The sequence below is a fragment of the Amblyomma mixtum genome, chromosome 4 (genome assembly GCF_055824585.1).
Source record: "Amblyomma mixtum isolate Tamu chromosome 4, ASM5582458v1, whole genome shotgun sequence".
Taxonomy (NCBI): Eukaryota; Metazoa; Arthropoda; class Arachnida; order Ixodida; family Ixodidae; genus Amblyomma; species Amblyomma mixtum.
The window spans coordinates 133,130,780-133,145,672 of record NC_143015.1 but is presented as its reverse complement, the minus strand read 5'-3'; the positions used below and the strand labels follow the sequence as shown (position 1 = coordinate 133,145,672).

The following is a 14,893-nucleotide window of genomic DNA, read 5'->3' as shown; positions in this document are numbered from 1 at the left end:
CACCTCCAGCCGGCTACGCCTTCATCTACAAACGCCCTTGTGGGTTTAAGCAATTGAATGGCCGTCCCCATGGATGACACCAGTAGGTCCGCTTGTAAGGCAGGATTCAAGCGAGACAGCAGCACTGGCCATTGCTGTGAGGTGCGGGAATGGGAATTTTTGTTTGTACATTATTTGCTTGCTTTGGTGGAATTTTAGGTGGCATGAATAGTCGATGTCTTTTATGTAATGAATGCATTTTTTAGCCACTTTCAGAACAATTTGTTGCTCAGGCTGTTAAAATATGCTCGCGCTGCCAGGGAAGGGCGGATTTTTTTCTCACTATTTTGGTTTGAGCCAAATGACTGGACATAAGTTCTTTGTACAGAGCTGTCCAATGTCTGTGCTCATTGAGGATTGTAAAAGATTTGTTATTAGACGTGTGCCCACCAAGATGCTTATATTAGGAAATTTTTGGTTCTTTCTTTTTTTTGCAGGGATGCAGCTTTGCTTGTCACATCATGAATTAGAAGAGACCATCATCGTGAGCAGCTGGAGGCTACCAGAAGATAAGCATATTTTAGACGTGCTAAATTGTTCAGGCAAATGTTGAGAGTACTTTAAATTTGTAGTTTTCCAGTGCAACGGTGCATGACCAAAGAAGGGAAGAAGGATACTTGAAGAAAACAGCGCAGCAACAGGGACAAGAGAGATGAGACAGGTGCTGACTAGCAACTGAAGGTTTATTGAAAAGGAATGCATAAAATATACTCTCTTCGCAACCAAGAGCGTGCATTAGCTGCGCAAACAACACTGATAACCTGTCAACTTCAGTCATGGTGGTCAGGATACAATAGTTCACAATCATTAACAAGGACGGATGGCCGTTCATGGCTGTGAACTGTTGAATCTTGACCACCATGACTGAAGTTGATAGCTTATCAGTGTTGTTCGCGCAGCTCATGCACGCTCTTGGTTGTGAAGAGAGTATATTTTATGTGTTCCTTTTCAATAAACCTTCAGTTGCTAGTCAGCACCTGTCCCATCTTCTTTTTTGTGCCTGTTGCTGCGCTGTTTTCTTCAACTTGCCGTTTTACTGAAGTTGGGAAGAAGGATAAAACACAGCACTCACTGACAACTGGTTATTTAACGGCGCAGACACTGCTTAAATGCCTTCAGACCAGCGGAGCAGGAAAAAAACAAACTTATCACACCTTTATCATCAAAACTATGAAAGAAACATCATTTCTGTGTTATATGATACAACTGAAGTATTGCTCGCACATTGTGAACCAGCTTTTTTAATATGATGCGTCTCTGTCCCTTCACAAGTGGCTTGCTTCTGCTAAGGATCTTCACACTTGAAAATCTCTGTACAATCACTGCAGTGCTTGACAAGTTTGGAACCTGTCCTCATTCTTTAGATCTCCTGCATGCAGTTTGCATTTACGGGCCTCTAGCATTTTGCCTCCATCGAAATGCAACCACCGCGGCCAGGATAGAACCCGTGTCTTAACAGGCCAGCAGCCGAGCACCATAACCACTGAACTGCCGTGGCGGCTCATGTATGTGTGTGTGTTCCGTAGGGCTGGAAAACTATGAACTTAAATCAGTGATGCTAACCAGGCCAACAACTAACTCTGCTGTTCATAATACCTCTGCTCCTTGTTTCTAAATGGCCAATTAGGTGGCACTGCTACTTTGTTTATTTGTTGCAATTTTGTGCACAAAATGAATGTCTTATATTTGGGAAACACAAAGTCCAGGTGGTGTATGTTTGCAAGGTGTGCTATTGTTGTGTAGATAGTTTACTGAAGTGTTTTGTATTTCTAACATGCCAGTTGAGAGGTGTGTGTGCATTTTCATGCTATGGTAATGTGCCTAGTAACTGTTTAAAACATTAGCTCTGGTTCTTGTTCCTGAGTAGCTCATATGTGTGCTGCTCATCCCTTTTTTCTTAGCTAAGCTACTTCATCAAATTGCATGTTGTAGGTGTCACCATGCATGTATATCTTAGAGCTTAAAGTAAGTGCTCTTGAAAGTCATCTTAAGGTGAATTCGCACGGTGGACTGAATTGCAAATCTTGAGGGTGAACTGTGCATTATGTGGCTTGACGTCACGAATTGACGCCAACCAATTGGTGTCTGCAGATGGAAAGAGGAGGGCGTTTTTTTTCTATTAGGACAAGATCTGCTGTTTTCATCTCATGTGTGAATGCTTTCAGCATGCGGACACTGCCTTTACTTGAGGTGATGCTAGAGATCTTTTTGCGACCTCATCCGTTGTGTGAATATACTACCTTTGATGTGCATTTTGGTGTAAGGACATGAACTCTAACTATACCTAATTCACAGAACTGGCCCCAGCAATGACATCCATCAATGGGGCTAGTGGCAGTGGGCCAGACGAGTTTGGTGAGCGAACCTTCTTGTGATGCATGCCATTTTTTATTTTTCATAATCAAATCGGCCTAAGAAAATGTTCACTGCAAACAAAGGATTTGTCCAATGAGCGCCTGTTAACCCTGTCCTGTGCCACTTGAGGGCGCCTTATCCCCTGAAACTTCTACTCTCATCCTTCCACCATCTCTGCTGTGCCCCTAACTTTGACTGTATGTGCTACATTGACCTTTCTTGAAATTGGTTACATACCCTTCCCATGCCCCATTTCTTTCTGTACTTTTTATCTCTACTTTGTGTCGCTCTCCTACTCTACTGTGTGATTACATCTATACCTTTCGATAGCTTGCCGTCCTGCCTTCAGTTGCATTTCAAGCCTTTTCATTAAGCTTCATGTTTCTTTCCCATAGTTATCTAATAATTAAAAGCTTTTCAATTGATTGACATCCTCTTTCTTGTGAATTAACAAAATATATTAGCATTATTCTGGTCGTCTGGTACACTCAAAGTTGTTAGGCGTTGTACCGTGTACAGGTTGAAAAGTTTTCTGGCACAGTGTTCCTGCTGTCCTTCAGCAGATGCGCAGTTAATTGAACCTGACGTCTTTTTTTTTTCTTTTTGCATTGCCTATGAGGCTTGCTGTACTGTCCCTTTCATTTTTGGCAGGATATGCGATTTTTCTGAACTGCTCTCGCTCCGCAGTGTTCTGCTGTGTCTTTAAGGCTCGTTTATGGGGGTTCAACGTCCCAAAGCGACTCGGGCTATGAGGGACGTGGTAGTGGAGGGCTCCGGAAATTTCGACCAGCTGAGGTTCTTTAACGTGCACTGACATCGCACAGCACACGGGCCCCTGGAACTTCGCCTCCATCGAAATTCCATTGCCGCAGCTGGATCGAACTCTCGTCATTTGGGTCAGCAGCCAAGCGTTATAACCACTGAGCCACTGCGGCCACGGTTGTCACTTGTCACTTAGCCCTCATTATTTCACCAGTTATCTTTTTAGCCATCAGTGTTAGTGTAGTTTGAAAGGGTGTGCGCTAAAAAAGACGTACACAGGGAAAAGATAGAGACGACAGGAAAGAAGCGCAACTTCCAACTTTAATGACAACAAAAGAAGCCAGGCGCACATATATATCCGCTGATAAACAGATATGAGCTGCGTGATGGAGCGTGACCCCATCAACCAAACATAAGACAGCGCAAAAAATGCATATCTAAGTGACATTAAAAGAAACCCAAGAAAGTGAACATATCAAACACCTGCCGAGGTAAGGTAAAAAAGTGGGATTCGTATCGGCTGACAACAATGCATAACAACATGGGAAAACAGAGCTGTATGAAAGATGACACTGAAAAAGAGGATAACACCATAAAAAAGGCTAACAACATGACGAAATTTTTAACAAAGAACAAGTGAAAGATGGAGATAAAAACCGTGTAAAGGGTGGTAAATAAAGGCACATTGGAACATCTAAAAGGACACTAAAACATAGAGAGGCGAACGGGTTAATAGTCTAGATGTACCCATCCAGAAAGGCAAGTTAATTTCTAGACATAAGTTAATTTCCTGAGGTGAATAAAAAAGGCCTCGATTACTTCTCTTTCTGTCTTGTCCTGAGCCTTAGCTAGAAACTTGGTTTCATTAAACTTGGGGTAGCAGTTCTGGCAACTGCTGCAGTGTAACGGAAGGTTACCTCCAGACCTGTTCTTCATGGTGACGTTGTGCCTGCGGGCGCGCTCATTGAAACATTTCCCGGTTTGACCCACATACACTTTGCCGCACGTCAAGGGAATCTCGTACACAACATTGGCAGTGCATTGTGTGTACACGGTTTGATGCTTGATATTACAGGCCTTCTTAACACGCTTCCTGGTCACCATCGGACATAATTTCGCCAGTTTGCAAGTAGCCGAAAAAACCAGCCTAACCCCGTGACGAGACGCAACTTTCTTTAAATTGTGTGAAAGACCATGCAGGTAAGGTATAACCTGCACAGGTTTCCGTTCTGTTTGATGTTTAGCATGCTCCGAGTTTTTAATTTTTTGCAAAAGGTTTTCAGACATGTTCGTGACCAGATTTGCAGGGTAACCTGCAGCAGAAATTCGGTCGATCTGGCACTGGAAACTTTCACCTATCTTGTGGCCGCAGGATTTTTCTAATGCAGATTTCATGCAAAGAGATACTATGCCAAGCTTTACCAGCTTGGAGTGGGCACTATCATAGGGCAAAAGTGACTTCTTTGAGTGCGGCTGATAAGACCAACACACATGATCATTTGTAAAAATAAGCTGTAAGTCAAGAAACTGGAGTCGATCATGATCTGCTCGTTCATGCGTGAATTTTAGACCCCTCGATGAAGAACAGAAGGTAGTGAGAATTTGGACTACAAGTGTATCAGCAGCACAGTATGAAGGTGCGTTAAGAAGGACAAGATAATCGTCGACGTATCTGAAAATACGTGTTATCCCTGTGTCCTTCAAGCTAGCTTCAAGGCGCCGGTCAAATGACGCCAGAAAAATTTCGCATAAGACCGGTGCGACTGAGGAACCTATACAAATTCCGGCTTTTTGCAAGTAAAACTCATCCTGGAAGCAAATAACAGTGGAATCCAAATAAAACAATAGTAGGTCCAGAAATTTTTCAGTTGTGACACCGGCAGAATTTTGAAACCTGACTTCGCCAAATTCTTCCAAATGTTCACGAACAGCATCCAACAACCCGTCGTGAGGCACAGAGTAAAATAAGTCCTCAACGTCAATTGAAAAACCAGTTGTGGCCGATACCTTGCCTCCCTCCAGTACCTGCACCACTTCCTTTGAGCTTCGAACGCGGTAAGGGTAAGCGCCAGCTATTCTGTCCAGTTGGCACCGAAGGAAGTCACCCACAACTTTTTGCCACGTATCCCTTTCAGACACAATGGCACGTAGTGGACAAGCAGGCTTATGCGTTTTACCTGAAAAGAATATTTCGAGGCATCCGCTCTCAGCTCCTTTGACCGCCTCGGAGCATGCTAAACATCAAACAGAACGGAAACCTGTGCAGGTTATACCTTACCTGCATGGTCTTTCACACAATTTAAAGAAAGTTGCGTCTCGTCACGGGGTTAGGCTAGTTTTTTCGGCTACTTGCAAACTGGCGAAATTATGTCCGATGGTGACCAGGAAGCGTGTTAAGAAGGCCTGTAATATCAAGCATCAAACCGTGTACACACAATGCACTGCCAATGTTGTGTACGAGATTCCCTTGACGTGCGGCAAAGTGTATGTGGGTCAAACCGGGAAATGTTTCAATGAGCAAGCCCGCAGGCACAACGTCACCATGAAGAACAGGTCTGGAGGTAACCTTCCGTTAAACTGCAGTAGTTGCCAGAACTGCTACCCCAAGTTTAATGAAACCAAGTTTCTAGCTAAGGCTCAGGACAAGACAGAAAGAGAAGTAATCGAGGCCTTTTTTATTCACCTCAGGAAAGACAAGTGCGTTAGCACGCCTTCCATTAACCTGTCTAGAAATGAACTTGCCTTTCTGGATGGGTACATCTAGACTATTAACCCGTTCGCCTCTCTATGTTTTAGTGTCCTTTTAGATGTTCCAATGTGCCTTTATTTACCACCCTTTACACGGTTTTTATCTCCATCTTTCACTTGTTCTTTGTTAAAAATTTCGTCATGTTGTTAGCCTTTTTTATGGTGTTATCCTCTTTTTCAGTGTCATCTTTCATACAGCTCTGTTTTCCCATGTTGTTATGCATTGTTGTCAGCCGATACGAATCCCACTTTTTTACCTTACCTCGGCAGGTGTTTGATATGTTCACTTTCTTGGGTTTCTTTTAATGTCACTTAGATATGCATTTTTTGCGCTGTCTTATGTTTGGTTGATGGGGTCACGCTCCATCACGCAGCTCATATCTGTTTATCAGCGGATATATATGTGCGCCTGGCTTCTTTTGTCGTCATTAAAGTTGGAAGTTGCGCTTCTTTCCTGTCGTCTCTATCTTTTTACTGTGTACGTCTTTTTTAGCGCACACCATTTCAAATATGAATATGTACCAACTAGCCCGTCAAAAAGCTTTACTACTGTTAGTGTAGCAGCCGATCAACTCTTCACTGAGATGTGTTTCTCATAGTATTAATGTTTCTACAAGTTTTAATACAGCATAACCCTGCTGATGTACTCCTCACGGGACTAAAAAAAATTGGCTGTGGCTTAACTCAGCTATGCCAGACATACGTAGCGAGAGGTAATGGACCTTCAGAGGCTAGGCGAACTCGTCGAGCTGCATCTTCACGGCGTCGCTTATTCAGACGTTCTGCACATTCTTCCTCGGTCTCGTCGCCTTTGCCTTGTTTCGTTCCAACAGCTAAGCTTGGTTTGTTTCAGCCTCTCCGACTCGCTCTCCATCTCTGGCCACAACAGCTTCAACGAACCGCCCTCTTATACAGGCCGCTGCTCATTCATTCATAAATCTTTAATCACAAGGATGACCTGAGGCCCAAGGGGGAAGTGGGTTGGTTAGGTGAAGGTGAGGGTGTCGGTCTCTGACATGAAGTCTAGCAGGCCACTGAGCTTGCGCTTGGCGTCGGTACTGGGGGCCGTCCAGTCATCGTATGTCTGGATGTGGTAGGCAGAGGTGTAGCAGGCGCAGAGGCTCGCAGTGCCAGGACAGGTCCACATCAGGTGGTGCAAATCAACAGAGTCAGCAGGGCAATCGGGGCAGCCGATCCTGGTTCGGTGCCATCGACTCGGGATGTCCGGGGTGTACGCTGCACCGGCTCGCACCTTGTGAGCGAGAACTTGGGCCGGGCGAGAAAGTCCAGAAGGAATGGATGGAGTAATGTCTGGGACAAAGTCCCACGACAAACCCCTCTGCTCTTGTTAAAGGCGTGTGATGATAGAGTCAGGTATTATGAGCGGGATGGGAGAACAATAAGGGTGGTCCGAGTTGGTCGGCTCACGTTAAGGCAATACCGACGGTCTTCCTCTAGCTGCGCGCCAGCAGCCTCGTGGGCAGTCCTGTTCCCGGTCCCTTGTGCGTGATTTCTGGGTGTCCAGTGAATGCATACGTAGACCTGGGAGGTCTCTTGCTGTGCCTACTGCTATCTCTGGCTCTCCTCCTCCTCTGACGTTGCACCAGATGGCGCGGCTCCATCTGGCAACGGTTGCTAGGCAGCGGCGCAAGAAGCGGTGTGACTATGGTGTGACCACCGCCGCAGTGAAAATGCTACTTTGCGACCAATAGCTCTTGCTACAAAAAAAAATGCAAGAGCGAGGAAACATTAGAGGCAGGAAGTAGGACAAATTTAAAAATGACAGGAATGAAGAACTAAACATATTTATTGCAGTGCTGGCACTTGAAAAAATCATGCAGCATTGTCTGCTGCATTTTCTTACGTCTGGTGAGGACTACTCATTTCTCCAGAATTTACGGGGCTATGTGGCTGTTGCGATCGTTGCAAACATACTTTCTGAGAATGTCTAATGCCGCTACAGCCAACATAATGGTTGGTTCCAGCGGAGGCTAGCCCTCGTCCTCTTTGTTGCCACTGCTGTGTGCATCCAGAAGTCACAAAAGATGTGATGAGGTGCGGAAGGACAAAATCAATCGCGCCAGCCACACTAACACTAGCAGCACAATTACAAAGAAACAAGGATAGGTGAAGAAAAAATTAGCTGTGGTTTAGCTCTGATTAAACATGGCGAGAAGCGGTAGCTTCATGTGGCTGCGCTTTGCAAAGCTTTGTTTGTTTCTAGTTTCTCGGCTTGTTGAAAGATTGTTGTTTCTTTGGACTTTGCCGCACGTAGCTACGTGAAACTACTGCTTCTCACCAGGTTTAACCGAAGCTAAACCACAGCTGATTTTTTCCTATACCCGTGGTGTTAGATTTTCTGCGTGTGGAGCGCTAATCTTCCTCTTTGTATTCTTCGTCTTCCTCTTGTTATTCCTCTTCAAACTCCTCTCGAAATCGCCTGTCACTGATCAATCATGAATCGCTCGAATCACAAATTACCATGATATTGCATGAGCGGCTGTGTAACCTAGCAGTTAGTATACAAGAAGCACATATACAGGGTGTCCCAGCTAAAAGTAACGAAGCTTGTAAAAAAGAGGATGATCCCTAGCCGAGTGAGACCAACTGAGGGTTGTTGCCAGTCGCGTGTCCTAGTCTGTAGTATTTTTTTTTATTATGCAAACATGATTAATTAGCAGAGACTAATTAGCTAACTTTTTAATTATTGCCTACAGGAAGAAAGTGTCAATGCAGGAGTTGTAGATCCCTTTGAAAAATAACCGTTTGCCGTGTTTGCAGCCAAGTACCACTGATACAGCTTCTTTTATTTGACTTTAAAAGAAAGCCCGCGAAATACAAAAAGAGCCACGTGATAGGGAAGCAGTTTCAGCGCTCCCAGACGACCAGCCAAGCAAAGACATTCGCTTATCTTTGCAACGTTGTCCCGAACGGGGTTCGGCGTTTTGTGATGGTTGCGAGATATACGTAATTAACTCCCGCATCGGCGCTAGGGCGACCGTTTCTTCAGCGCGTGACGGTGCAAGTTAGCGGCACGGCCACATTCCTATCACTCGAGGCGAGGTTACGCGTGAAAAAGCGCTCCATGCGAGCCGCGCTTCACTTCCTTGAAAAGCAGCACCCGCTCACTTTCCATGACGCATAAGCAGTTCATGGTGCATATCTCGCCACCTCCTCAAGACGCCAAAAGCTGTACGGGACAGCGTTGCAAACATAAGCGGATGTCGTTGCTTGATCGCTCGTTTGGGAGCGCTGTAACTGCTTCCCTATCACGTGGTTCTTTTTGTATTTCGCGGGCTTTCTTTTAAGTCAGATAAAAGAAGTTGTATCAGTGGTACTTAGCTGCAAACAAGGCAAACGATTATTTTTCTATGGGATCTACAACTCCTGTATTGACAATTTCTTCCTGAAAGCAATAATTAAAAGTTAGCTAATTAGTCTTTGCTAATTAATCACGTTTGCATAATAAAAAAATACTGCAGACTAGGACACGCGAATATCAACAACCCTCAGTTGGTCTCACTCGGCTAGGGATCATCCTCTTTTTAACAAGCTTGGTTACTTTTAGCTGGGACACCCTGTATATCTCCAGTTTTATTGAATTGTCACACCGTGGGTCTGAAGCTTAGTGGTTAGCGCACCTGGCTCTCGCCCAATGGACCTGAGTTTGAATCCCACTGATTGTGAGGTTTATTTGTTTGTTTATTTTATTTGTGGCAGACTTGAAGGTCATGTTGCGTACATGGCGATCTCAGCCGTGCACCTGTAGCAGTGAAGCTACTGCTTCAAAAAAGTGCAACCACTGTTGATGATGATGGCACAGCCTGTCTGAATGCCGTCTGCCTAACACAGTGGTGCTAGACATGCCAGGCCAAGTAAAGCCGCTTTAGAAGTAAACATATGACTGCCACCGTTTCTCATTTAGGCTGGCATGGGGTGTTATTTCACAAGTATTACTGTGTAGGAATGTGGCCGAAGTTACAATGCAACGAACAGCAGGGTTTATAATGCATGGAACCCTATTATCATCATGCCAGATCTAGACCACTACAATGTGTAGCAGCCAGGAAAATGCAGCACCCATCAACTCAGCAGCGAGGTTCTACTGTGCAAAGCTTTCACTGTTACCTTGAGAGCAAAATACTTAATTTTTTTCATTTACTTGATAGCCCACAATGTCAAACTGAACTCAGTTTGCTTTTTGCTTATATGTGCTGCTGAGGTGCATTGATATTTGTGTACTTCCTTTTCTTGTCAAAAAAGTATGCTCAGCCGAGGAGATGGAGAGCGCCGCGGACTGCCAGCTCCAGCTGCCTGGTGGGCAGGACACTGTGATAGGTTCTGCTAGGGATGATGGAAAGGTGATTATGCGTGTTCTTAAGTCATATAGTGTATCAAATACCATAGTAGAGTGAGTGAATGATTCTTAATTAAATTGGGGCTGGTACATAGTGAAATGGGTACAGTTTAGAGGATGATGCTAGCTTACAGTAGAAACTTATACTAGTCCCAGTAAGTGTGCCGAAAAGGGTAGTGTGCAAAGCATAGATGTGTGGTTTCAGACAATATCATGTAAGGCACAGGTCAGCATTTCTAATTTGTCATTTTTGTACTTCATTACCTGACGATGCCATAATGGGTCTGCAGTTATTCTTGTCCTGAGGAAATTCTTAGTACACAAATAATTTTTGATCATGAGGAGGCTGCCTTGTTCTGTCAGGTATGCCTAGTTGTTGGTATGTCAAATTTATTCTCATTTCTGAAGTTTGTTTGAATTGGGGCAGAGAACATTATTTCAACTTTTGGCGGTATTTGACTCGGAATGAAGAGAAGCTAGAACTGTCAGAAGATTGTGCTATATATTTCATGTTGCACGCAAGCAATTTCTTTTTTTTCGAATTATAAGGCTAGAAATAAAAAATCTACTGATTTTGGACACTGCTCGCTGTAAAAGAGTGCATTCATGCCTACATAATTTTTATGTTTTTCAGCTGTTTGTTTTAAGTTATAAAATATTTAAAATCCCTTGATTCATTGCTGTTAATGTGTACAAATGCGAAATTCTCCACGTTTGCTGCAGGTCTATGCAGGCAGTGGGCTCTGGATGGAGCCTGGTGCCTGGCAGATGCTCCTGAGAGCACCAACAGACTCAATGTTCTGCCGCGGTGCTACTCAGGTGTATTGGACACCTGATGAGCTGAAGAGCCGCAGCGTGACTGGCGTGCTTTCAAATAAGTGCCGGTCTCTTGGCAGAACAGAGGCGAAACCGGCACTTACACCGGAAAAAGTCTTCTCTGAAAGGTGCTAGTGCTTTTTTTTTCTTTGCTTTCAGTAACACCTAGGCAATCAAACTTTTCTTCAGCCAAATACAGTCGCGCTCACTTACAGAAAGCGTGATAGTCATGGAGATCCTGTTCATTGTATCCGAGGTTTGTAACAACTGCAATGTCCTTATTGCATCCAAAACTGCAAAGTCGGGCAAAAGTGACGTTTAGTTTTTGCAAGGTGTGTTATGCCCATACGTTTCTTCATGCAGGCTCTATCACAGCACTTTCAGAGATCTCCACACTGTTTGTGTGGCTCTCGCTAAGATCCGTTCTGCCAGTAACCTGATTTATCTATTTGGTTGTGAAATTAGCGTTCTCAACGACTGGTGGCAAGTCATTGTGCGTGTTCTCCGATCTTGCTGCGACAAAGATAGTGCAATTGACATATCTGCACAGAATGTATAAATAGCATTGCCCGTTGTTTCGAGTAATCTCTGTCTTTGGTTTTCATGCAAGCATCTCAATGCATCCAACAACACACAGAAGACGCGGAGTGGGTAGGCCCATGTGTCGTCAGCAATCAGAGGTTGCCAGACAAGCAGTCAGTTCGCAAAGGAAACGAAAATCCTTTTAAAGATATCTGCCGCACGGAATCAACTGAAAGTTTTGGGTATTGTAATTTAATGTGTTGGGAATTCAATGCTACAACAAGGGTATGCACGAAAGTAGGCTTCATGGCCCCTTTAATGGCGAACATTCGTTTCTGTGTTTTTACAATGAGAGTGGTAATTCTGAATCTCACTTTTGCATTTATCATGTATCTAGTTGTGTTCAAATGTGGCCTATTTTGTGTTCTATTGTGCAGCTCTGTTTCATATCTACATGGGAGACATACCAAAGGAGCTTGCAGAGAAGAGACTGAAAGCCGTGCGCATGCACCTCTCACAGAAGCAGGGGGACGTGCAACGAAAAATTGGAGGTCATGATGTATAAATTTATTTTGCCACTTACCTATGCCGAAGCCGTCAGGCGTCCCCGCCCAGAAACGTTCGTTTCGTACCAGCATCCACCGCAGTCGACACCATTTCGTCCTGCCTGGCCACCACCGCAACGTTTCCGTCCATGGCGGACACCGGACAACCTACCCATTTGTTATGTCTGCGGCATTCCTGGCCATGTGATGCGTCCCTGCCGCCGCCAAGTGTTGTCCCCTGCTGCCAATACTGACCCTCGAGGTTACGCCTACGCCCCTCCCCAGCCTTTTCACCGCACTTCGCCTTCTGAGACCACTGCTTCCTCCGATCTCAGGCCGTCTATTCGCCGCCGTGCTCCATCTCCGCGTCGTCGCTCGGTTTCCCCGATGCGCCGTCGTCCCTCTTCCCCTTCGGAAAACTAGTGCCCGCAGTTCCGGAGGCAAGAACTGCTTGCTCGTCACCAAGCTCAAGACCTCGACTTTCTCCGACAAATTTGATCGCAGTTTCTGTGGAGGGCACCGATGCTTTCGCGCTTGTTGACACCAGTGCTGCTGTATCTGTACTAAGTGAGAAATTGTGCCGCCAGTTACGAAAAGTGATGACTCCGCTATATGGTTTTATGCTTCGCGCCGCTAATTCGCAACTTATTGCACCTTTGGGGGCATGTACAGCCCGAGTTACTATTCAGGACGTTCTGTATATTGTTGAATTCATCGTCTTCCCATGGCCGTCTCACGACGTCATCTTAGGCTGGGACTTTCTCTCCCAACATGACGTTGTCATCGACTGCGCTCGTTCCGAAGTCGCCCTTCTTCCCTTCGGCGACGACTCTGTGAACGCTTCCACTAACTTGTGCTCCAAGCTGACTGTGGCTGATGACGTCATGATCCCGCCGTGCTCTGCTGTGCTCGCCTCTGTTCATTGCGACTCTGGATCCAACGGCCCTGTCATCTTCATCCCGTCCGACTCCTCTGCTTCTCGCCACTGTCTACCCCTGCCATTCGCCGTGCTTGCCGTCTCAGCCGGCTGCAGCGCCTTGCCCCTGACGAATCCATTCCTGTGCCCCTCCACTCTTCTTCGTGGTGAATGCTTGGGATGTGTCCAGCCTTTCGCTTCCGTCGTCGCCTGGGACCCTTCTGAGGACGACTCCTGCCGCCTGCAAGTGTCTTCACTTACTTCCTCCTCACCGTCTCCTGATCCCGTTCCCGAGGCCGTCTTTGTGGGCTCAATCGACACAAATCTTTCGCCACCGGAGAAGACCCAGCTTGCGGCCCTGCTAGATAAGTTTCGGTCATCATTTGACTTCTCTCACCACCGTTTTGGTCGCACTTCAGCTGTTACCCATCGGATCGACACTGGCGCCCATTCGCCGTTGCGCCAACGCCCATATCGCGTCTCGGCCACCGAACGCCAGGTTATCGACACCCAGGTCAATGATATGCTGCAGCGTGGCGTCATACAACCATCACACAGTCCTTGGGCTTCCCCCGTCGTCCTTGTCACCAAGAAAGACGGCTCTATCCGCTTTTGCGTTGACTACTGGCGCCTCAACAAAATCACCCGAAAAGACGTCTCTCTGCTACCCCGCACCTCCACCAAGATGTAACGGCCTTTATTGACAGTTGTGAAGGCCGGTTAGAGCGGGCAAGGACAGGTCCGGTCCCGGAACAGTTCACGCTCTCGTCTCGCGCCGCGCGTCGGCTCTGCTGCTTCAGCTGCCGATCGTCGTCTTCTCATCTCGCGCCTCGCCTCGGTTCTGCTGCTCTGACTGCTGATCATCTTCCTCTTTACAGGTTTCTATTTTATAATAAAGCTTTCGTTTGCCCTAAATCTGGTTGTCAGTATATATATCGTAGGGCATTACAGACCCTTTTGGCCAGCTTAATTGGAAAATATTATTAGTAGCAGGCGCTGCCTTTTTGCAACAGCTTGCGATGCACTAATCGAAGAAGCTATGTTATCATGCGCAATGTGCAGCACACATTTCTGAGTGATGAAAAAACTTATCTATGGTGCGCCATTAGGACTGGCGTCCCTCATTAGGCCTAACACTATCCCGATACCTGCAAGCAGGATCTGTGCCAACAGGCCGACGCCATTAGAACCAACAGGTCTGACACCGACAGGTCCATCACCATCAGGCCCATCACCAACAGGTCCGACAGGCCCATCACCAACAGGCCCGACAGGCCATCACCAACAGGCCCGACAGGCCATCACCAACAGGCCCGACAGGCCCATCACCAACAGGCCCAACAGGCCCAAATTACGGGTTCCTTCAGCCTTCAGACCGATAGGCTGAAGGAATTTTTGACTGGGGTTGTAACGTCACGAGCCTTTTTTTTAATAATGACGTCGTTGTTTAGTTCCCCTCATCATTAGAAGATGGCACTGGCTACGCACCACAAGCCGCAATGTTATAACGCGTGGGCTTCTGTGCAAGGAGGGTTGCCACTATACAGCTATCATGCGGGAGTTTCACGGCAGCATAGCTGCATCTCGCACACACTCTAGCTACGTAACGGCAACCTATTTTCTTAAAACAAAAAGTAATCTCGTAGTGTAATCATACTTTCTACGCTACTGCCTTTTTAGATTGACTGTAGTGCACTTGTGTGCCGCTCCTCGTATTGTTCGTCCAGACTTCCATCGGATAAATATGACAGATAATTTAGCCCGGTTAGGCCAAAAGTGAATTAAGTAATCCACCACTAAGGTTCTCACTTCGCTTTCAATCTCAGCCCCAGG

The 14,893-nt window shown here is 46.0% G+C and overlaps 1 protein-coding gene across 1 annotated transcript; it reads left to right on the top strand.

The window, feature by feature from the left end:
* Positions 1 to 1,039: 1,039 nt before the first annotated feature.
* LOC149348277 (uncharacterized) lies at positions 1,040 to 13,975 on the top strand. The gene is made up of 5 exons (XM_089588049.1): positions 1,040 to 2,229; positions 2,335 to 2,394; positions 10,168 to 10,265; positions 10,985 to 11,205; positions 12,037 to 13,975. Exons 2-5 carry the CDS (start codon positions 2,349 to 2,351, stop codon positions 12,155 to 12,157), a joined length of 486 nt encoding a protein of 161 aa, XP_089444175.1. The 5' UTR covers positions 1,040 to 2,229; positions 2,335 to 2,348; the 3' UTR covers positions 12,158 to 13,975.
* The last annotated feature ends 918 nt before the right edge of the window (positions 13,976 to 14,893 follow it).